General features: G+C 42.0%; 1 protein-coding gene across 2 annotated transcripts in view; it reads right to left on the bottom strand.

Annotated features, from left to right (window-relative positions):
• Positions 1–25,501, bottom strand: part of SLC35A3 (solute carrier family 35 member A3) — a 130,712-nt gene that overhangs the window by 43,398 nt on the left and 61,813 nt on the right. For both annotated transcript variants that reach the window (XM_082266613.1, XM_082266612.1), the window contains exons 2-3: positions 18,339–18,543; positions 7,287–7,441 (exon numbers count right to left, since the gene is read on the bottom strand). In XM_082266613.1, coding sequence (XP_082122739.1) covers positions 7,287–7,441; positions 18,339–18,525 — 342 coding nt within the window. In that variant the 5' untranslated portion in view covers positions 18,526–18,543. The remainder of the gene's footprint in view (positions 1–7,286; positions 7,442–18,338; positions 18,544–25,501) is intronic.

The raw sequence follows: 25,501 nt of genomic DNA, 5'->3' as shown, positions 1-25,501 counted from the left end.
GACGTCTTCAGCGATAATGCCGGCCTCTGGTCTCTGCAGCTTATTATATAGCCATTAGGGGCGTGGTCGCCAGATGACGTCATCGGGAGACCACGCCCCCTTGTGTCACAGATGACGTCATCTGTGACACAAGGGGGCGTGGTCTCCCGATGACGTCATCTGGCAACCACGCCCCTAATGGCTATATAATAAGCTGCAGAGACCAGAGGCCGGCATTATCGCTGAAGACGTCGGAGGAGGAGGACCGGAGGAAGAAGGACAACCGACAGCCGACAGCAAAAGAGCAGAAGACCGGAGAGGAGAAGACAAGAAGATTGGACAGCAGAAGGGCGGACAGCAGAAGACCCCCGGAGAGGAGAAGACAGCAGAAGACCCCCGGAGAGGAGAAGACAAGAAGGGCGGACAGCAAAAGAGCAGAAGACAGCAGAAGACCCCGGAGAGGAGAAGACAAGAAGGGTGGACAGCAAAAGAGCAGAAGACCCTCGGTGAGGAGAAGACCCCCGGAGAGGACAAGAGCCGGATGAAGATTTTTAATAAATTTTCCAAAACGTCTCCTGTCGTTATTTCCATACACTGCATTTTATGGGGTGAATGAGTAGGGGTACAGTGTACCCCATACCCATTCACATAGGGAGGGGGTCCGGGATCGGGGGCCCCCTTGTTAAAGGGGGCTTCCAGATTCCGATGAGCCCCCTGCCCGCAGACCCCCACAACCACCGGCCAGGGTTGTGGGGATGAGGCCCTTGTCCTCATCAACATGGGGGCAAGGTGCTTTGAGGTGCGGGGTGCAGAGCCCCCCCTGCCCCAAAGCACCCACACCCCCCCATGTTGAGGGCGTGTGGCCTGGTATGATCCAGGGGGGGTGGGGCCGCTCGCTCGTCCCCTCCCCTTTCCTGGCATGCCGGACTGCATGCTCGGATAAGGGTCTGGTATGGATTTTGGGGGGGACCCCACGCCGTTTTTTCGGCGCGGGGCTACCCTCAAATTCCATGCCAGATCCGAAGGGCCTGGTTTGGAACCTGGGGGGGAACCCCACGCCGTTTTTTTCCCCATTTTGGCGTGGAGTTCCCCCTCAAGATTCTCACAGTGCAGGTCGCACCGCAAGTCGGATCACCCTGATCCGACCTGCGGTGTGACTTCCATTCAAATCAATAGGCTCCCATAGGGAACCATTGATTTTGAATGGAGGCAGAAAAAAACGCTGCTAACAGCTACTGTGGCCAAACGTGCAATAACGCTAGTAGAAAAAGCTACTGAAAGCACGTTTTTACAGCTGCTGTTTCCCGGCGTTATGTAAACAGCTTTGGAGCACGTTTTTATGACGCCCTGTGTGCATGGAGCCTAAGCCTTTTAGTATTTGTTTGTTTTGCAAAAAATAAAAACCCAGTGGTGATTAAATACCACTGTAAGAAAGCTCTATTTGTGTGAAAAATTATAAAAATTTCATATGGGTACTGTGTTGTATGACGGCACAATTGTCATTCAAAGTGTAACATCGCTGAAGGCTGAAAATTAGCCTGGGCAGAAAGGGAGAAAAAGTGTCTGGTATTTAAGTGGTTAAAGTACACCTGTCACAAGAGAAATTTGTGGTCTGTCATTGCTGACCTCTTTTTGAAAATGTTTATTGCTTGGCTGATAAGCCGGTCCCTTGGCTTCATTATCCAGCTAGAGCAAGTATGCAGATTAGGGAAGCTGGAGTAGGAAATCCTTCCATAAATGCTTGTTAAAAGTCAACTGACACAAAGCATTGAAAGTCAGCATGATAGCCAGAAAAATAACAGTTTCAGAAAAAGCAGTTATTAATTCAGGACCTGGGTCAGTGAAATGTCCATCCCAAGCAGAATTTAAACAAAATAAGGGCAAATGAACACAAGTAGTAGTAAAATAGGTTTATTCATTAAAAAGTCAAACACACTGCTTCAGGGCTAAAAATCTAGTGTGCAAGAGGTTTAGGCAGGTGTGAAGAAATACTGTAAAGTAAGAATGATCTCAAAAATATTTATTATAATTGTTTATTTTCATCAATTTACAAAATGCAAAGTGAGCGAACAGAAGAAAAATCTAAATCAAATAATATTTGGTGGGATTACCCTTTGGCTTGAAAACAGCATAAATTCTTCTAGGTACACACCGCGCATGCACACAATGTTTTTAAAGAAACTCGGCAGGTAGGTTTTTTTTAACAACCACAGATCTTCTGTGGATGTAGGCTGCCTCAAATCCTTCTGTCTCTTCATGTAACCCCAGACAGACTCGATGTTGATCCCCTTTATGCTGAAGATAGTTCTTAATGACATTGGCTGTATGTTTAGGGTCATTGTCCTGCTACAAAATAAGTTTGGGGTCAATCACACACCTCCCTGATGGTATAGCATGACGAATAAGTATCTGCCTGTATTTCTCAGCATTAAAGGACACCATTGATTAGGCAACGTCGAGGACCACAGATGCAGTGGTCAGCAAAGCAAACAATGCAGCAGATGAAAGACACATCATGCTTACCTTCAACATCAGCACAGAACTGGTGGAAACCAGTGGGACCAGGTATACCCGTCTATTGTCCGTCCATAAGTGGTCTTCATGGAAGAATTGTGGCCAAAAAGCCATACTTTTGACATGGAAACAAGGCTAAACTACAGATGATTCCTGCTTATAAACAGAGGGAGACAACAGGAGGTGAGGAGAAATCTACCCCTAGGAAGGGAAATTCACTCCTGTAGGAGTTATCATGGGAAAAAGGTGTCTCCACTGAATCTTTATCACTAATCCTTGTTTCCACATCAACCCAAAATTTTCAAAATACAGTTGTTATAGGGACAGAAAGTGAGGAGAAATCTTCTGAACAGGGGTACAGACAGCAAAACAAATGGTACAGGGGTGTTACCCTTCCCTATGCTATCCAAAAAAAACTTAAAAATTATTATTTTGGCTGGAGCTAAACTTAAAAAATTGACCTGTTCCGACTTACAAACCAATTCGACTTAAGAACAAACCTACAGTCCCTTATCTTGTTTGTAACCCGGGGACCGCCTGTATGCACAAAAATACAGGAACTGGGGTGCAGAAAAATGGCAGCAGGTGTTTTGGACTGAGGAGCCTAATTTGAAATATCTGGCTGTAGCAGGAGGCAGTTTGTTCACTAAAGGGCCAGAGAGTGGTACAATGAGTGTTAGCAGGCAACAGTCAAGCATGGTGAAGGTTCTTTACAAGTTTGGGGCTGTATTTGTGCAAATTGAGTGAGATTTGGTCAGGATCAATGGTGTCCTCAAAGCTGAGAAATACAGGCACATACTGCTCCATCATGCCATACCATTGGGGGGGGGGGGGGGGGTGATTGGCCCAAAAATGTATTCTGCAGCAGGACAACGACCCCAAAAGATTAAGAACTATCTTCAGCGTAAAGAAGAACAAGGAGTCCTGAAAGTGATGGTTTGGCCCCCACAGAGCCCTGATCTCAACATCGAGTCTGTCTGGGATTACATGAAGATAAATATTTGGGCAGCCTACATCCACAGAAGATCTGTGTATAGTTCTCCAAGATGTTTGGAACAACCTACCAGCTGAGTTCCTTCAAAAACTGTGCGCATACAGAAGAATTGATGCTGGTTTGAAGCCTAAAAAGGTAGGTTACACCTAATATTGATTTGATTGGGATTTCTTTTCTGTTTATTTACTTTCCAGTTTGTGAATTGTTAAAAGTAGGCCATTAATACCTCGATTTCTAAAAGCATTCTTAAATTTACAGTGCTTTTTCCACACCTGGCTAAAACTTTTGCACAAACGCGTATAATTTGTTCACACACACACACACACACACACACACACACACACACACACACACAGTCAAGCAATAAAGTACTACACCCCATCAAAATTGTTGACTTTTTCAACTTATGTGAACAGACAACAACGTAAACCATGTCTTCAATCAAACAGTGTATATAGATAAAGGTGATATACTTAAACATATGACACATACAGCTGTCGGAGTATTTATTCTCAAAATCTAGATTAACAAAAATGCAGATTTGTCATGTGGAAAGAAGTATACTCCTTCATTTACCAACATTCAAATACATTAAATGACAATCAGGAAGTCCAGATTAGGTGTGTAAATTAGAACCTGCTTAGGAGATATACAGCTGAAGCCGGTCTTCATTTAAACCTCTGATATATAGGATTTGTTATCCTCTAACGGTTTATATATGGTTGTGCCATCATGCCAAGATCAAAGGGAGCTTCCGATAGCCCACGGGAAGTAGATTGTGAATGCCTAGGATCTGGCAAGAAATTTAAAAAGACTGGGAAATTATTTGAAATGATAATTCACTATAAGGAAAATAATCTACAAGTGGTGTAGATTACAAACATCTGCTAATTTGTCAAGGACTGGCAGGCCCAGAAAATTCAGCCCAAACGCTGATAACTTCCTTCTATAATGAGCCTCCAAGAACCCCAAAATGAAAGTCCATCTTCCCGATACAGGTAACCCTTCCCTCCCTCAACTGTTCACTGGATGTACACAAAAAAAAAAGACCTAAAGCACTTGTCACACAACATATATGCAAAAGACCAGGTTTTTTTAAACAATGCACTCTAGGCTGATCAAAGAGTTGATCAGCTACAGTGACAGTGGACATGTTTGGCGCAAACTGGAGACAGCATTTCAGGAGAAGCACCTCATATCAACTGTGAAGTATGGTGGTGAAAATGTTATAGTTTAGGGTTGCTTTAAGGCCTAGGCAGCTTGCTGTTTAGGATTAAAACTATGAATTCATCATATCAAAGTGTGGTTGTCGAGAATGCAAGGCCATCTGTTCAAAAGATAAAGTTGAACCAGTAATGGATTTTTCAACACGATAATGATCGAAAGCATACTGGCAAATCCACCAAAAATGTCTCAAAAAGAAGAAATAGAGTGTTTTTAACCGGCCTACTCAAAGCCCTGATTTGGATACTGAAGTATTGTTTGTTTGTTTTCTGACTGTCATATTTGCCCCCCCCCCCACAATGCAAAAATAGGAATCTTAGATGGAAGAGTGATCAAAAAGCTTGGAGACATGGCTGGATGGGTGAGTTTGCTTTAAATTATAAAAATTAAATAATGATTTTGGTTTGTGGTGCTCAGGTACAGTTTAGTTCTGCTTTAAGCTTTAATAAAAACACTTTGGTGATGTCAGACCTGTGTTTTTATTAAAGCTTAAAGCAGAACTAAACTGTATCTGAGCACCACAAACCAAAAATGTTATTTAATTCATTTTTATAATTTAAAGCAAACTCATCCATCCATCCATGTCTCCAAGCTTTATTCTGTTGAGAAATCACTTTGAAAAATGCCTCCTTAGAATTTCTGGCTGCGGCCATCTTTAGTAAGGGCAGATGATTCATGTACCATTTACTTCCTGGAATCGACCTACCCTTAGTTCAGACATGCAGGTAGGAGGGTGTGCTTAGCTGAGAAAGACCCTCCTCTAGATGAAAATAAATATTGTCCATGAGGACTCATTGGATGTATGACATCATTTTGGCCTAGGTCAAAAACCAGGAAGCAACTGAAACAAAATGTATACAAAAATAAAGTGTAAAACACATAAACATAATATACTTTTCTATCTATTTGCTAAGGTTAGCAGCATGAGGATTAAAAATAGTTACTGCTGATTGGAAAAGTTTAGTTCTGCTTTAAAAGGGATTGTAAAGGCAGAAGGTTTTTTTATCTTCATGCATTCTATGCATGAAGATAAAAAAAAAACGCCTGGGTGCAGCAGCCCCCCTCATACTTACCTGAGCCCATCTCTATCCAGTGATGTTGCAGGAGTGTCTCAACTGCCCTGGACTCCCCTCATTGGCTGAGACAGCAGCACGCCGCAGTTGGCTCCCACTGCTGTCAAAGTCAGTCAGCCAATCCGGAGAGAGAAAGTTGACAGGGCTGGGTCACGACTCCGCGTCTGAATGGGCACACAGAGGTGTGACTCGGCTCGGGTGTCCCCACAGAAACCTGCTTGCTGTAGGAGGAAAACAGAAGGAAGGGGCCAGGATTACAGAAGAGGGACCCAAGAAGAGGAGGATCCAGGCAACTGTGCAAAACCAACTGCACAGAGGAGGTAAGTATAACATGTTTGTTATTTAAAAAAAAAAAAAAAAAAAAGGAGACTTTACAATCACTTTTATTTATTTATTTATTTTTTGTTAAATCAGCACCAGGGATGGTACTGACTTTAAATAAAAAGTGTCCCTTGTGCTTGGAGCGGTTATGTCTGATGAAGCCTTGATTCCTTTGCTTCCCCTCCCCTAGATCACAGCTATGGGGGCCAATACAAGCCACTGGACCGGTCACTGACAGTTGTCAAGGGGCCTACTATGTTCATCTTCCCCTCCACTGCTACTTTTATAAAAGCTGTATGCTCTCTTCCCACAATTGGGCCTTTAATCCACCCATCTGTCCTCCATTCACAGTGTTTTTCATTGCAAGAAGTGGTAGTACAGCAGGGGGGTAGTATGGCGTAGGGGGCAGAAAGGGTGGGCATAGTCAGCACTTTTGATACGTGCCTGTGACAGGTCCAAATGCTCTTATTACTTTCCCTGCACCACAAGATCACAGCTAGCTGCAGGTGTATCTGGAACAGTAAGGCCCCTTTCACACTTGCCGCTCCGTCAGGGGTCTCGGTTTTTCTTAGCGGGGGATCGATCCGCCGAACCCCCGCTGAGCAGGCAGATGGCAGCACTTTCTCCATGCTGTGTGCGGAGACAGAGCTGTCAGGTCCCCGCTCTTCTCTATGGGGGAATTGGATGAGACCGGACCGCCTGTCGGTTCTCATCCGATCGCATCCGATCCGCCAGAAGGATGGAAATTAGGGTTTTCATCAGTCAGGATTTCACGGACAGGATCGGATCGGATGTCAGTAGGCCAGGTCTCCGCTGACATCCGGTGCCCCATATAGATGCATGGGGCATCCGTTCAGATCCGCCTGAAAAACTGACAGGCGGATCTGAATGGTCCGCATGTGTGAAAGGGGCCTAAAAGAACTAAAAGAATAACATTTCAATGACATAGCAACCGCCAACACAAGGGACAATTTTAATTCAGTGTAAGTACTGTCCCTGGTGCTGATTTTAAAATAAAAGTCGTTTATTTATCCTAAACACCAAAGTATATCACCATTATCTTTAGACCTTGTTTAAATGACTAAGGTTTGCCTGCTCAAACATGTTGAAAACCATTTCTATGGAGTATACTTACTGTTTCACATGACTGTATGTACATACACACTGTACAGTGACGCTACCTGATAAGTTGCTGCATCAAGATTTGACAGTGCAACATACAGAAGGTTATTTTGCAGAGTGTAGATCCCAGAAGGTATGGCAAGCTTTAGCGTTTCCATGGGTTTATTGATTATTTCATCATGAATGATTCGGTTCAAGGCTCTCAAACTACAACCTATAAAACAAAACCACAACAAATGATACAAGCAACTCAGAAAGGTTTCCACATCCTGTTCTTATACAATCTTTCAGTCCGGTTTGTTGCCATTTGTTACAACATTTTATGCATCTTCACCTCTCTATATTCTACCATACAAAACAAACCTGACAAATGGCGTCCTTATAAGGCCTCATGCACACTGGACATCATCAAAACGTCAGTAGAAAGCCGTAGCTGTAGAAGGAGTTTTTCAGCTTTTTTGCAGTAACGCTTTCCAGTGTTTTTTTTATCAAAACTATACTCCCACAAAAGCTTATGGCTCAACATTTTCCAGTGTTTTTTAATCAAAACTATACTCCCACAAAAGCTTATGGCTCAAAAACTTTGATAAACGCCGAATAGCCAAGTTTTTCGGCGTTTTTAAGCTTTTATCAGAGTTAGAGCGTTTTTACAGCTGAAAAACTCCTCTTAAAACCAACTAGTTTTGGCTGGAAAAAAAAAAACCAGAAAACACGCCCCTGCCAAAAACTGCTAATAGCCTACGTGCGCCTGGACACAGAGGTTAACATGCTGGAGAGTTTACTGGCTGCAGAAAAAAAACCTGACGCCAAAAACAGCAGCTGTAAAAAACGTCCAGTGTGCATAAGGCCTAAAAGGATATTAAAGCCAAAAAAAAAAATTTACAGTGGAATGAAAGGCTGGTTTAAATACAAATCGCTGGCAGGTAGCCTTTAAAATTGCAGAAGAGACTACCCCTGGAATTTATAAAGACTGGTGTAGATAGATTTTGCAAAAGTGTCACACCAAATTTGTGTACCGGTCTAGAACTTGTACTCGTTTGTGATGCCAGCTGCGCCACTTTTGGAATGCACGCAATATACTTTTGCAAAATCTGTCAGCCAGAGTCTCTATGTACACACTTTCGTAATATCCAAACTGTCAGTAATTTATTTTGAATTGGGAGCAGGCATTGTGCAACAATATAAAAGCGGAGCATTTTAGATCTACCTGAATTTTGTATACAAGTAGCTGTTAGAAACAAAGTTGTCACAGACTCTTCACTAATGGAGTAACACATTAACAAGACAGATTAACGAGGTAAATGCGGTGCAGCAGCTTTATTAAATTTGCTCTATTTTTACCGGTCCAGCAACTGTCCGTTCCCCACTGTGATAAGGGGCTGTGTGGTATGCGATTCAGCACATCACATGGCTCCTTTTTATTTTTTTGTACAAACGTTATTTCAAGTGTACAAAAGGTATGCTTTATTCATGCCAATATACAGCAGCGTGATGTGCCAGGCTGCTGTACACTGCCATGTGAATCACCATGATGCACTGTGAGAAAATGCAGCATGTCTGCATTTTAGTGCAGCCTTAGGCTGCATTGCAGTGTGAATAGGACACATAGGAAACAATTGTTTTCTGTGTGTCCTTGCGGTAACAGACATTTTACAATGCAGTAAAACACCTCTCACCATACACTGAGAATTACATACTTGGCAGGCTGTAAGAATCGCTGTTCTTAGTATTGCACATGCACAGCTCAGTGTACAATCTCGGCCTGACTTGAGTTAAATTGAAAATTGTAGAACATCTCTAAAATAAATTTACAGGTATTTTCTCTTAATTTTTTTTTTTGTCAATTTTTTATTGGGTTTTCAAACATTACAAAAATTGGTACACATCATGCAGATAATGCAGATAGTATACATTAGTAGTGTATAAACAGACAGTTAAATCTGTACAAAATAGAGAATTCTGCAATTCTGAGGAGGTGTGTAATAACACCGATGTGTTATTTTTAACATAATTTCTCAGTGGTTCATACAATGGGAGAATCTTTGTATCTCCTTAAAGGCAATTTGCCACTACTTTGGGGAATATGATTTGTTGTGCTCCGTTTCCAATTTTTGTATGGAGTGGGATTGGAGGAATGCGGTTTTGTCTTGTATAGGTTATAAAACAGAGATTACTTTGTTCCTTTGTTTCTTAATGCCTGCAATTCCAGGCATTAAGGGGGGGATTTGTAAATTGGGTAAGGGGTATTTAGACATAAATGTAGGATGCGGAGGCATGTGTAGTGTGAGCTAGTGGGAAGAAAGTACTTTGTCTGCAAGTTCTCCCATGATTTACATTTGAAGCCATTATAAAATTCCTGCACTCTGCTCAAACCGCTCAACCACACAGTGTTGGTTTTTAAAAAAGGGATCATAGCTTCTAATGTTTGAGTTTTAAGGTTAGGTAATGCCACTCTTGTGGAGGGATTAGCTTGGTTAGGTAAAACTCTTCACGCATGCAATGTAGACGATATTGTGTGTGTGTGTGGGGGGGGGGGGGGGGGGGGAAGTGGACGTGTCCCATGGTTTCCATATGTCGCATAGTAGTAGTAGTAGTAGTAGTAAAGTGAGGTCCTGCGTAGGCGATAGAGTCGTTTTGATATTTATCCACAATGGGGCTTCCTATTTTGTGAACCAGTGTTTGAGTTTGCCTAGTAGCATAGATGAAAAGGTATTTAAGAGCCACAAGAGGTTTTTTATATGGGGTGTCGGTATGGTAATGGGAAGCACTCTGAAGATGTACAATATCTGGGTAAGGATCATCAATTTAAAAGCGGAGAGTCTGCCCAGCCAACAAAAGTTGCATTGTGCCATATGCTGGAGTTGGCTTTCAATTTTGGTGATGAGGGGTAAAATATTTGCCTGCGCTAGAGATGATGCTGAGGATGGGAGGTTAATTCCTAGATAGGGAATACATTGTGAGTTCCATGCAAAAGGGCAAGTGATCTTGCAGGTGTTTGACTTGAAGAGAGACTCCTAAAGCCAATATTAAAGATTTAGAGAAGTTGACCTTATAGTATGATATAGAGGTGAATTGTGTGAGGATCCAGTGTGCCTGTGGTAGTGATGATATTGGGTTGGTTAGGAGAAGAATTACGTCATCAGCAAAAAGATATACAACATGCTGTTTATGGTTGAAGTGGAATCCTGTAATGTAGGAATTTGTGCCGATAGATTCTGCTAGTGGTTCTATTATGAGATTAAAGATGGTGGGTGATAGAGGGCATCCCTGGCAGGTTCTGTTAGAAATAAGGAATGTTTTGGATAGGAGGCCAGAGGTATATACCTGAGCTGAAGGGTGTGAATATAGGGCTAGGAGTGCCGTCATTCTGGAGCCTTGGAAGCCAAACTTGGTTAATACACTTGACATATATTGCCAATGAACTTTATCGAACGCCTTCCCTTTGTCTTTAAACAGAAGAGAAGGCATTCGAGTAGAGCACTCAAAATGCATCACATTCAAAATTCTCCCGGTCACGTCAAGAGGATTGTCTCCCTCTCACTAATCCCATTTGGTCGCATTGTATTAGGGAAGGTATGATGTTGGCAAGGCGATGCACTAATAATTTGGCGTATATTTTTATATTTGTGTTCAGGAGGCATATGGGCCTGAAGTTGGCTGGTGTAAACGATCTTTCCCGAGTTTGGGCAGTGTCATTACCTAGGTATTCAACATCTCCTGGAGGAGGTTTGAGCTGCAGTGGAGAACATTTGTTAGGGGAGGGGTTAGTTCTGTGCTAAAAAAATTTAAAATACTAGTTTGGCAGGCCGTCCGGTCCCAAATATTTGCCATTAGGTAGAGATGCGACAACCTTACCCATTTCATTAGCAGCAAATTGGGAATTTAAATGCAAGAGCTAAGACCGATACTTTCTCCAGGAATGTATTAATATCCTCCACTGAAGGTGCCCCGTAATAATCAGCAAATTGGTCTGTCATTTCCTGAGGATTAGTCACCTTACGCTGATGGGTGGGATGGATTAGGTGCAAGATCCTTAATTTGGATTGTGCAGTTTTAACCCCGTGGGCCAGGAATTTGCTTGCTCGGATGGCATTAGCATACAAGTTTAATTGTATGTGTCTTAGGTGTTTGTCATATTGCTGTGTTAACAGATTTCTTAGTTCTGCTCTGAGGATGTGCAGGGAATCGGATAGCTTCTGTGAAGGCTTTAACCTGTTACTGGTTTACAATTTATGGATTTCAGCGGTGAGTTTAGTGAGGTGTAGGTTGTAGCATCTCTTGGCTCTAGCTCCCTGTTGAATTAGTATGCCCCTTATGAACGCTTTATGTGCGGGTAAATAGGTCATCAACTGACCCAAAGTTAGATGTAAAGAATTCTGATATGTTGGGCAATGAATTTCACACCCTCAGGCTCTTGAATAAGTCTGGAATTGCAGCGCCAATGAGGGGCTGAGGAGAGGACACCCTGTTCAACAACAACAGATATAGCAGCATGGTCTGACCATGTATTATCATGAATTTGAGATGCAAGTATTTTCTGCAACAGCCACTTTTTAACAAGACATATCAATAGGAGAGTATGTGTGATGTCTGGAGGAGAAATGGGTATAATCCCTTTTTCATTAGCGTGTTGGCACCTCCAGACATTATACAGTTCTTCAGAATGAAGTAAATTATTCAGTGCAGGTTTACGGTTAGATCTGCAGGAGGAATTTCAAACTGGGGTCAGCAGTGATATTGAAGTCTCCACAAAGTAGCAGATGACCATATTTTACGGAGGTCGCACGTTTGAGTAGCTTGCGGAGGAACCTCTAGAGTGCCTAGACGAGCGTTAATGTCACAAGTAATGATGATGTAGTGTCCATCATCCATAATTGAGTCTCTAAGCCAAAAGGCTAGAGTGTCTCGTGTGGCTAGGAGTACTCACTGTTTTCTCTCTTAAAAAACCCTGTGTGCACAGAAAAATATGCGTTGGTCTTAACTCGGCTCCTAGGGCTGGGTCCACAGCAGGGGGTCCAGTGCGTCCCTGTTCACCGATTCAGATGCAAATCAGGTAGGAATTTATGCCTACATTTGCACCTGATTCGGAACCAAAGACGCACAGGACCCTTTCCAAATGTGGATCGCAGCCACCCCGGAGCTGTGTGAACAGGCTCCATTGAGAGCCGGTCACACTCTGCTGTCATGCGAGTTGGATGCAGGGAAACCCGCATCCAATTCACATAGTGTGAACCCGGCCTAATACCCATTGCGAGCTGACAAGCACATTTCTGCTTCAAATTTACCCTAATATTTGCTATGGACTTTTGATTCCTATGAATTTTGTTAAGCATCAGCACTTTTGTATCACTGGGAAAGGTTATACTCATATGATTTTGCACAATTTTTTTTTAATGGCCACTGAATTAATTTCAAGTTTTAATCACTTTTATACATATTATTTTATTGGTTTGATATGCATTTTAATGTACATGCAGTGAGGGGCTATGCATTATTTGAATCTTGCTTTGGAGTGTGTTTTCAGAATACATCTTAAGGAAACACTTGTGTGGTTGGTTGCAGGTATCGCACATGTTTTCTGCACCCACAACCACACGCAAGGCATTTGTGGGTGCAGGAAATCACATGGTACAAAAGTGCCTTGTGATTTGCCTGCCGCTGCAATTTAAAAAAAAAATAACAATAAAAAGGTGCAGGGGCTGTTTTCCGCAATTTCCACAGGTACTAAATCCCTTGTGAAAATTCAAGTGAAAGAGCCACTGTTCCTGTGTAAATGCAGGCCGCACCAAACACATAGGAGTAAACCAAGCCAAATAGTGGAACAATTTCCCCAGCATAGGCGTGCGCACAGGGTGTGCCGGGTGTGCCTGGGCACACCCTAATCACCTAGGGCACATTAGCATTATCGCTCTGTTTGCCAGTGAGGAGATGGGAAAGATCTCCCTCGGACCTGCTCTGCCATAAGAAAAGTGCCACACACTTCTATTTCACTTTGCCAGCAGGGAGAGTAATGTATCGGGGGCCATGTACATGTAGGCAAACACATGCATGTGTATTTAAACTTTGGGGTGCACACCCTAATGCAATAGGCTGCGCACACCTATGTTCCCCAGCTTTCCATAAGCTGGTTGTAGGTCAACTCCTGCTTATAGGTGCTCTAAGAATGGTTTAATATAGCAATATCAGACATTCATTTGAGCAAATCTGTCTGCTCGTGTCATTATCGCTAGTCAACACATACAATTTTTTATCTTCACATAGGTGATTTTCTTTTGAAATACATGCAAGTTAAAGGCATACTATATAGGACGATAGACTTGAAGAGCAATTCCTTTTCCTTTGGGGTTACAAACAGAAGGGACTATCACAGTCATGAACTGTAAGGGTGCCTTTACACAGGCATAGTGGTCATAGTACTTCATATCCATGGTAAGCCACCCTTCCAGTAAACATCTGCTTACTTTATAGCTATCAGAGGATGTCCGCAAACCTTTATTCATCTCTATGATAAATGAAGGGTTCCAGTTTGATACATGTTACGGCAGCCACGCAGTCAGGGAATCTATGTAATAATTTGCAAGCCTTCACTGATTAGATGTTGACATTGTTGTGCTAATGGTTTGTTTAAGACTATGCTCATTTGTTTACTTTATAGGTGTTTGCATTAGGAAAACATATGAAGTTTACATCTCATCATGTATTCAAAGATCTACAGTCTTACGTGGCAAATTCTTTGTATATATTTGTTTAACAAATTGGATCTAGGCCTTGAGAGTAACAGAGAATAAATGTCTGCATAGGAAACAGGGGAACTGACACGGAACGGTCATGAAGCAAAAACGCTTTTTTAAACTTTCAGACCCATTTACACTGCCAGGTGCCCATTATGCTCTGTACAAACCACTGATGTGCGCTGTGAGGAGGTGATGCAATTTACTGTTACAAAACATTTCACGGTTTACATCTTTCTTTTTTTTTTTTTTTTAGGTGTTATTGAAATGTCACAAAATGTAATTTCATGCAACTTTACGCACCGCAGAGCGCTGCAGTACGATGCAGCGTGTAGAGATGCGTTGCACTGCGTAAAAACACATCCTGTCTTTTTTTAGTGCACAGCAACGCAGTGCATTGGCATGAACTGAAACAATAAGACATACTGCAAATCTCCTTGTCTATATATATATATATATATATATATATATATATATATATATATATATATATATATATATATATATATATATATATATATATATATATATATATATATATATATATATATATATATATATCGGGATTGCGCACTAGGCCTTATGCAGCCCAACACGTATTGGGGTGGATTTACTAAAACTGAAGAGTTCAAAATCTGATGCAGCTCTGCATAGAAACCAATCAGCTTCTGGGTTTTTCGTTTAAATTTCATTGAACAAGCTGAAGTTAGAAGCTGATTGGCTACCATGCACAGAAGATTTTGCACTCTTAAAGTTTTAGTAAATCAACCCCATTGTGTGCATGTAATGTAAACAGCTCTGCCCCCCTAGCACAGCCCTGTCTTTCTCTGCTGCAATTTCACCCTTCACTTACAGGTCTTGTCGCTTCCCAAGCTTTTGGGTGGACAGTGAAAGAATAAGCAGCAGAATGATGAACTCATCGCTGTGTCACTTTGCTCTCTCCTTGCACTGCAGCACACCTGTTTGGCTCCTTGTGCTGCTTCACCCTCCTCCTTTCTTTTCTCTGCTGTACAGGGACTCCAAGAGGTCAATGCCAATTCAGATATTTATTCTGCTTGAATTTAAAGGATAAGTTCCATCTTTGGAACCTGTTACATGTCCTGCCCGTATGTAGGGTGGAACATAGAACATGTCTCAGCATCTGCAGCCTCTCCCATACAACCCCTCCCCCCCCCCCCCCCCCCCAACTCTCATCCTTGTGAAAGCAGGAGTGGTTCCTCTACCAGCTGTCACATTTTGAAACCAGCGTGGTTGTGCGGGGCTCCGCCCACAGGGCCACATCATTCATTCACAGTTTAAATGCCTACAAGTACCGTCAGCCATTGCAGCTGATGGATTGTAGTTATTAATGAACTACGAGGGCACTGGTGAGCACTCTGGAAGTTCATTGATTCTTTCTGCTCTCAGAAAACTGCCTGCCCCTACGATGTACTAGCAGACAGGTATGTTGAGAGTATGCAGGAGCCTGAATCTGTTGATCGGTGCAATTCTCTGCAGACTCATTAGAAAATAATAAATGCATTTTTTTTTTAACCTGCAAAAAATGCGCATTTATTACTTTTTTTTTAAAAGGTCTAGTTAGTCTTTAAAAAATATACTTAGTGATGTAAAAATGATTGAAGAGCTGCAATAATGTGTGCCTTTTAGATCTGCCTGGACTTCAGCTTTAATATTTTATACTATATATATATATATATATATATATATATATATATATATATATATATATATATATATATATATATATATATATATATATATATATATATAATCTCTATTTTTTTATGTTCGGGATACACAATGCAATTAAAGCATTAACCACTTGCCGACTGAGTACGGTAGTACTGCTGCGGCAAAGTGGTTCGTTATCGTCTGACGACGTAGTATTAACGTCGTCAGACACTCCCCTTCTGGGCGGTGCTTGCGCGCCGCCGGAGGCTCGCTCCCGCTGTTTTCATTCACAGCGGGAGTCGGGCCAGGGGAGGAGCAGCGGCGATCGCCGCTGCTCTGCCCCGATCGCCGGGGATCTAGTGTGGAGATCCGCCCGCCTGTGTAAACACAAACGGGCGGATCTCCATAGTGACAGGGAGTGACAGATCGGACTGTTCAGCATAGCTGGACATCCGATCTGTCCATGACTCACTCAGTCACCTCCCCCCCTACACGTCAGTAAGCACCAGGCATACATTAACCCCTCCCTCTCCAATAAAATTAACCCCTTCCCTGCCAGTGTCATTTTTACAGTAACAGTGCATATATATAGCACTGATTACTGCAGTAATGTCACTGGTACCCCCAAAAGTGTCAAAAATGTCAGTCAAGGGTCCGATCTGTCCCCCGCAATGTCGCAGTCCCACAAAAAAAAAAAAAAAAAAATCGCAGATCGCCGCCATTACGCGTTAAAAAAAAAACACCAAAAATGACAGAAATCTTTCCCTTTGTTAGTAAACGCAATAACTTTTGCGCAAACCAATCAAAATACGCTTATTGCGATTTTTTTTTTACCAAACATAGGTAGCAGAAAACAAATTGGCCAAAAAATTTTTAAAAAATTGGTTTTTACATCTTTTTTGGGGGGAATTTCATATAAAAAAAAACGTTAAAAATATTGTTATTTTTTCAAAATAAACGCTCTTTTTTTGTTTATAGCGCAAAAAGTAAAAATCGCACAGGTGATCAAATACCACCAAAAGAAAGCTCTGTTTGTGGGAAAAAAAGGACGTAAATTTCGTTTGGGTACGGCGTCGCACGACCGCGCAATTGTCAGTTGAAGTCGCACAGCGCCGAATCGCAAAAAGTGGCCTGGACGGAAGACAGCAAAATCCTCCGGTGGTAAAGTGGTTAATAACCACTTCAATACCAGGCACTTTCACCCCCTTAATGCCCAGGCCAATTTTCAGCTTTCAGTGCTGTCGCACTTTGACTGACAATTGCAACACTGTACCCATATGAAATTTTTATAATTTTTTTTTTTTTAAGTCAGATAGCTTTATTTCTTTGGTGGTATTTTATCACCACTGGGTTTTTTTTTTTGCTAAACAAATGGAAAAAGGCTGAAAAGGTTTCTTCTTCTAAAAGACCCCAATATGCGCTGATGGACACTGATAGGCAACGATTGGGCTGGAGTGATGATCAGGGCACTGATTATGTAAACAATGTGCTGACAGGCTTGCAGGTTAAAGCGGTAGTAAAGTCTATACTTTTTTTTTTCAATGGGTCCACTAGCAGCTTTATGTCATAATGTACTAGTATGCGCTCCAGCACTGCGCTCCTACTGCTCTCCCTTGTTCCCAGGCAGCTTCCATCTTTGCTCAGACTTTCTTCTGGATTGATCCTGTACTTCTGCCCGCAGCTAGATCGCTCCTTGCAGCTTCTGCACCCCCATGCTCCACTGGAATAGTGTCCTGACGTCCTCAAGATCACAGCAAGGTTCACAGCCCTGCACTGGACATGAGGATACCGAGTGACAGTCCACCACCGGATCGCAGGGGAGTGCCCACGTGCCAGAGGAAAGGAGGATCAGGTAAGTAAAGCAGTTTTTTACCTGCCTGGATTTGGGATTGAGGGTCGGTTCACACCACATGCAGTCCAGTGTGTTTTTTTCTGCATTAAAAATGTATAGACAGTAGGTTACATGGATTTTAATTGCACACCATTGGAGTGTGTTCTAACAAATGTAGAGCATGCTGTATTTCTTTCTGCAAGAAACACAGCAACGAGCATCCAAAAAACGCACTGGAATGCATAAAAAAAAAAAAAAAAAAAAAAAACAGCCCTAAGCATTTAGATAGGATGACAAGCAGCACCCCACTGAGAAAAGGATGAAGGCGATGGTTTGAGACTTTCCATTTTCTGTTCTCCTTAGACATTACAGTATTAAAGGGTTATTCTATAGATCAGGCCAGATGTGGCCCTTTGCTAGCCTTTATCCAGCCCTTAGGCACACTTCCTCCCACTGATATGAGGCACTAATCCTGGACTTACACCAACAAGGGGCACCATTTCTGCCACTGATACCAATAATAGGATCCTTTTCCTCCTAAAGGGAGCACTATTCCTCCTCCTACTGACCACCAACTTCGAGGCCATATTTATTCCCACTGATACTGGGCCCGGGGATATATTTTGCCCCTATTGGCCACATTCCGGCCCTCCTAAAATCTGAAGGACAAACTGGCCCTTGGTTTGAAAAGTTTGGAGACCCCTGCTATAGATACTGTCTGAAGTCTTAGTGGAATATTTTCTATGAGAAAGTGCTTCCCCTCTTTGATACTAGATGCTACTGTCATGTCTTTGTCTATGCACTCTGATTAGTAGCTTCTTGTTCTATCGCATTATGTGGAAAACAAAAAAAAATAAAATAATGAATCTTATGCTTACTGTTGTCCTTATAGACCAAAAGGATGCATGCTACAATCTTCAGCACCTCAGCAGCCACTACAGCAGTAGAAGACAAGTACCGAGGACCCTCCTCCTTAAGCGTGCGGGAGTAGCGCATAGTCAGAACCAGGCTGGTAGTTTGAAACACCAAGATGCCTAAAGAGATGTACTTCAGATGGGATGCCATTGTGCTTTCGGGAGAGACCTACAAGCAAGGAAAAATACAATGTTCTAAGAAAGGTCTCATTTTACTGGGACAATACATACATTTATTTTCAGTTACCAGTGTATTTTGTTGAAGATTTTGGCACAGCAACAATGTTAGATTTACTGCAAGACATTTCTCCAAAATCCAGGCATGGAGTATTGTTTTACCAGAAGGAAAAATAAACTCACAGTTGTTCAAAGAATATCACATGATCAAGGCAATAGGGAAGGTCGATAACACTCATCCAGAGTGTTGGCACACCAATACAGAGAGTGTGTTGCTGGCCAGATTACCAGTTGAAAGGGAAAAAAGAAAAAAAGAAAACAAATTTAGGCACCACATCGAAGGATTGGTAATGTTCAATTTGTTCATTTTTTTTGTTTTGGGTTTAACTACTTCCAGCCCACGCTGTACCTAAAAGACTGCTATAGCGCAGGCTTCCAGTCTGGGAGGGTATCCACGGACGTCGATACAAGTCGATAAAGTATGTCGTTGCAAATTAAAATCATTATCTAAAACACAAAGTGAAGAAACCGATATACTGGAAAAACTGGAAAGACTTGCATACGCCATTTGACTGATATTTTATGCCAATTCAAATGTAAAGGTTATCAGAAGCACTTAAAAAAAAAAAAAAAATCTTATCTACATGCAGAGAGCAAGGAGCTAATTTCTTCGAAGTAGCTCCCAGTGAACAAATAAAACGCCCAACAGGATTTGTGTTACAGGAACCTAAAGCATGGCTTTGTTTTTCAGGAAATCAGCTCAGTGCTGTCACACAGTTATAAGCATAGTCCTTGGCTCTGGGTAAGCATGAGCTAGAGCAGGGGTCTCCAAACTGCGGCCCTTTGCTTGCCTTTATCTAGCCCTTGGGGCACTTATTCCATCCACTGACACCAATGGAGCACTATTCCCCCCCCCCCCCACCACACTAAAGATGGGGCACTGTTTACCCCCACTAAGGCCAGGACATTTTCTACTCTCACTGACCCCACCCCAGCCCACCGAAGTCTAAAAGAACATACTTTGTTTTAAAAGTATGGACAACCCTGGGCTAGAGCAACCTAGAGCTTACACCAGTGTTGATTTTGGCAGCAAATTTCAATTTAGTTTTTGTTTTAGTCCCATTTTAGTCTTCTGCAAGTGTTTTAGTTTTAGTCGTATTTAGTCGACTAAAAACGTCCTACATTTTAGTCGACTAAAAACGTCCTACATTTTAGTCGACTAAAAACGTCCTACATTTTAGTCGACTAAAAACGTCCTACATTTTAGTCGACTAAAAACGTCCTACATTTTAGTCGACTAAAACGTCCTACATTTTAGTCGACTAAAAACGTCCTACATTTTAGTCGACTAAAAACGTCCTACATTTTAGTCGACTAAAAACGTCCTACATTTTAGTCGACTAAAAACGTCCTACATTTTAGTCGACTAAAAACGTCCTACATTTTAGTCGACTAAAAACGTCCTACATTTTAGTCGACTAAAACGTCCTACATTTTAGTCATCTATAATCGAATGGGTGTAGTTCAATTGTAATTTGTAATGCATTATTTAAGCGTTTCTCTACAATTTCCAAACTCATTATATACTACTGCTGGTCCTGGAGTGAAAAATCTAATATGTTATTATTTATGGTATTAAGCTTTGAGCATGCACCAGTGTTAATTTTGGCAGCAAATTTCGATTTAGTTTTAGTTATAGTCTTTTTACTAAAATGCCATTTTAGTCATCTGAATTGTTTTAGTCGTATTTTAGTAGATTAAAATTGTGTTAATTTAGTCGACGAAAACGTTTTAGTCGGTTTTAGTCCACGAAATTAACACTGGCTTACACAGGGCTGTCTTTCTGTCTTCTCCACACTGAATGACAAGGCAGGGAGCAAAGAAAAAGGAACAGTGTATCAAATAAAAAAAACGTATTGATCGCAGAAGGCAAGGCACATTTGGCAGAACTGCCTGAAAGGCAAAACATTATGGATCGGAGTCTACACAGTCACATGCAAGTCTTTGTAAAGATCCCTATGAGGTGCTTTTAAATAAACATAAGGAGTGCATCAACATCCATTTAAACTAAACTAGTCACATTTTTACAGCAGCAAACAGGGAAAAGGGGAAATTTGCATTCATGGAAAGCCTAGAGACTTTTCCCTTTCCTAGAAGTCAAGCATTGCCTCATAGGTCATGATCCTGGGAAAAAAACGGACCACCAAATGATGTCAAAATTCTGTAAGAGATAGAAACCATCTATCAAGTCTTATTTGCTATTCACTTTTAGCCCTTACTCAATAATTCTGTGGGGTTGACTTACTAAAGGCAAACAGACTGTTCACTTTGCAAGAGAATTCTGATCCAAGTATGGCCAACTTAAGTCACATTTTCTAACAAAGTACTGAGTTTAGAGTCCTTGATAGAACACCAATAAAAACACAATGAAAAACAGATCCCAGATACTGGCAAATGAATTCCAGGGGAATGCCACTTAGTATACCTGATGGAGGCGGGAAGTCACAATTTGTATAGTAAATATTAGGGATCGACCTTTATCGTTGCAGATACCGATATTTTGGCCATCGCATATCGGTATCGGCCGATATGGGCCAATATTTTGTACATCCCATGTCAGGGTCCAAGACTAGTCTTGTCCTCCTCCAACCATTAGGTGGTGATGCTCATGTAAGGGTAAAATGAGGTCACATAGCATAATTCTATTTACAAATGTTATTGAATATGCCACTCACATATGTACAAATTAAAGATATAAGCAATTCCACATTAGCAGATCAGCTGGCAGATCGGTATCTCTCACCCACTTGCCGTAAGCGATACCCGGGTGATACCGCTCCGTTCTGCATCCACTCAATACTGCTCTGTCTCTCACCCGCTCCATCTCCCACCCACCCAATACCGATCCGTCTCTCACCCACTTGCCGTGACACCAGGGTGATACCGCTCCTTCTGGCATACGATCTCGGAGGTCACGTGGTCACACCGGGCATGACCACACACATGACCTCCGAGATCGTATGCCGGACGAAGCGGTATCACCCGGGTGTCACTTACGGCAAGTGGGTGAGGGATACCGATCTGCCAGCAGATCTGCTAATCTGGAATTGCTTATATCTTTAATTTGTACATATACGCGAGTGGCATATTCAATAACATTTGTAAACAGAATTATGCTATGTGACATCATTTTACCCTTACATGAGCAATATTTGGAATATCGGCCAGTTCCAGGGTCGATACAGATATAAATCGGCAAAAGCCTTGCCGATAATCGGTCAATCCCTAGTAAATAGTCCTGAAAAAAAGACAACCTACTGTACTGTATATCCACAACATTAAAGCTGATGTCCATGTTTCATGTCACTTAAAAAATAGTTTAACCTTGGTCCAAACGAACCATTTGTTTCACCAAGTGCTGCAGTGTCTCTAAGCACTGTATGTACTGCATCTAACTTCAGCTAGATACAGTACACAGAGCTGGGTACTAGTGTGGTACCGTCTCACACCAAAACAAAACAGTCTGGATGAGTGGCACTCAGCCATTCATAAGCAGCTTTGTATTTTGTGAATGAATAACAAGCTTCCTCTGATTGGCCGAGTATGAGAGCGTGACGTCATCAGCTGGCCCCTCCCACTCGCCAGAGGAAGCTAATTGCACAGGAGAGCCCAGAAAGCAATTAGCAGGGGGCGGGAGGCACGACAATCCCTCCCACTGCTTGTAAAAGTGATCCAGGGGCTAATCAGCTGCTCTGATCACTTTTAGGGTCCTTTCACATTGGCTTTTCCGGCGGACTCCATTTTGCTCAGCGGCGATCGATCCACCGATCCCCACTGAGCAGGTGGATGACCACTCTGTCTCTGCTTATTTTGCAGAGATGGAGCGGTCAGATATCTGCTCCCCTTTTTAGGAGATCGGAGGACAGACTGTCCGTTTTCATCCGATCCGATCCTCCAGAAAGATGGAAAATAGGATTTCCATCCATCTGAATTTCACAAACCACATCGGATCGGAGAGCAGCGGGTGTCAGCGGACATGTCAATGCTGACATCCGCTGCTCCATAGAAGGACATGGAGCATCCGATCAGGTCCACCTGAAAAACTGACAGGCGGACCTGATTGGAAAGACCATGTGAAAGGGGCCTTAGAGGTTAGGGAATCGAGGTCTGAAAATTTTAATTGCCATGCTATAACAACTTGAACACAATGACACACATGTACGTAATTATGCAGCAAGGGGTCAAAATAAAAATCTCAGAACTGACAGTTCGCACTGCGATATGCAAACCGATCTGGGGGTGTGGTTAACTTTGTATTGACACTCCAAGCGATTTGCATATGGCAGTGTGAACTGCCTGTGAGTTGAATGTGATGCAGGAACCCGCAGTGGATTTGCAGGGTTTCCACATCGCATATCTGTGAACCGGCACTTAATCAAATTCATCAGGTGTTAATAAGGAAAAATACATTGGTGGTCAGTAGGAAGGAAAGCAACCCCTAGGACCGGATCACACCGGTGCAAATTGACATGCGATTTGATAGTTTCAAATCACATAACAAGTCACACCCTATTGTCTACAATAGAAGCAGTCAAATCCACTGGAGTCAGAGTCGCACCCATTTTGAAAGTAGTTCTTCCACTACTTTTTGCAAGTTCAGGGGCGACGTGCACAGATGTCTTTCAGGTTGCACATGAAGTTGCACTGACTGGCGACTGAAATCGTGCAAGTGAATCAAATGAAGTTACACGATTTTAAAGACAGATTCAGTGTGACTGAAGACTTCTAGTGATGGTCAGCATACCACAGTTACAGTTCGCTAAAAAGAGAATGTCATGCTAATGGTTTTGCCAAATAGCACTTGCTCTGGAACAAGGAAGGCACCAGCAAATGTGAGATCAATCAGCCACAGCTTTGGGAACCCCTAGCAACCTCGTGAGAAACCCTAGGGTTCACAGAGCACTGGTTGGGAATAGGGCTGAAACAACTAATCGATTAATCGACAACTAATCAATTATGAAAATAGTTGTCAACTATTTTCGTAATCGATCGGTCAGCCGATTAGTTGTCCTGCATACAGAATGCATTATTTGTTTACATATCAGAAAATACGGTGCAACACACATACAGCTCAGTACACCATCCATACATGTCAGTAGATGGCAGAGAACTTGTGAATGTGTGAGGAGCAATGCCTCATGGGAAATGTAGTCCTGAGCAAGAGAAGGACCCAAGTAATTCTAAAGGCAGAGGTTTTTTTTTTTACCTTGCTATAGGGACACTCTGTACAGTACTATACTTTGCTGCTTCCTTTAGGGGCACTTTAAGAGCAGGAGGGGCCAGAAGTGCAGCGGGGGCAGAAGAGGAGAATCAGTGCTGCTCTGTGCAAATTCATTACACAGAGAGGAGAAGTATGACAAGATTGTTGTAAAAAAAGAAAACCCAAAGTTTACAATCACTTTAAAGAGGAAGTAAACCCTCCTCTACAACTTGTACCTATAGGTAAGCCTATGATAAGGCTTACCTATAGGTACTGTAAATATCTCCTAAACATGTACCGTTTAGGAGATATTTACCTTACATGCAGCCAGTGACGTCACTGGCGCATGCGCTCTGAAGGGACGGCCGCTCGTGCCGTTCCTTCAGAGTCCCATGCCGTGACTGTCGGCTCTCGCGCGCGTGCGCGGGAGTGACGTCACCGCGGCTCCGGCCAATCAGATGCCGCGATCCTGGAAGACGGGCGACTGGACATGTCGCCCGTCATAGAGGTGAGTGAGCGGCACGGCGGGGGCTCGTTCTAAGGTAAGTATTGCATAATGAGCTAGTATGCGATACTAGCTCATTATGTCTTTCTCTTGCAGGGTGTAAAAAACAAAAAAAAAAAAAACGAGTTTAAAACCTCTTTAAGGGCTCTGTTGGAAGATGAACATCTGAACCCAGAGAAGGTGGAGGCCGATAAGACTAGAGGTGATAAAAGGCATTACAATTACATTTAAAGTAAAAGTTTACTAGTATTGTGCATTATATTTAAAATTATTATATCCATGAAAAAAAAAAAAAAAAAAGAAGAAGAAGAGGGTCTCAGCTTTTAGTACTACTTTAAAATAAAAATGTTGTCCCCCCCCCACCTCCACCCTTCATATAGCTTAATGTCTGACTGCTAGTTAAAATATCCAGCATATCCGACTTCTGGGCATATTTTTGTATATGCATACACAGGATACAAGATATAATACTTTCACTGTTTCACAGTAGAAATCATAATTATATTACACAGTAGCGATATCTGCTGTTTTTTTTACTATAAAAGGGATTTTTTTTTATTATTATTTTTTAACCCCATCATGACAGGTGATAAAAAAAGAAAGCATGCTGCTGCTACTAAAGGTCTTCTGCTGCCCATACATGTATTGTGTTTTTGGACAAAAATAATTTGCATCTATATTTGTACAAAAATTATTTGTATATCCGTTGAATGGACGAGTGTTTTAAAATTCCACTTGCTTTTAACATTCAATTTTAAAATTAATATAGCTTCTGAGCAAAAACCACATACACTATTTGAAGATTTGTTTGATTGATTCGTTTTCTATTCTGCTCCTTCAATTTTCCTGTCACTGTGGTTGACAACGAACACTGAATAGACCCCACGAATGGTTAGAAAAATAGGATGAATGTTTTTAAAAAATTTTCAAAAAAAATGTAGTTTGTGTATGGCCAGCATAAGTGACCGCAGACGCAGGTGGCTTGAATCAAGCTACCTGCCTATTAATAAGGAGTCTATCATGAATATTCTATACCAATCCTGTCTGAAAGTTTGCAAAACAGTGTTTTAGGTCTTTTAAAAATATTGATCTCCGAGTCTGATATGTACCACATTTAGGCTCGGTTTCCACTAGTGCGGCTACGAAGTTGTGCTACTTCTAGCACGACTTCGTAGCGAAAGTAAA

This window comes from Pelophylax lessonae (assembly GCF_965119305.1).
Source record: "Pelophylax lessonae genome assembly, chromosome: 8".
Classification (NCBI taxonomy): Eukaryota; Metazoa; Chordata; class Amphibia; order Anura; family Ranidae; genus Pelophylax; species Pelophylax lessonae.
The sequence above is the reverse complement of the archived record's forward strand: the minus strand, read 5'-3'. Positions and strand labels throughout refer to the sequence as shown.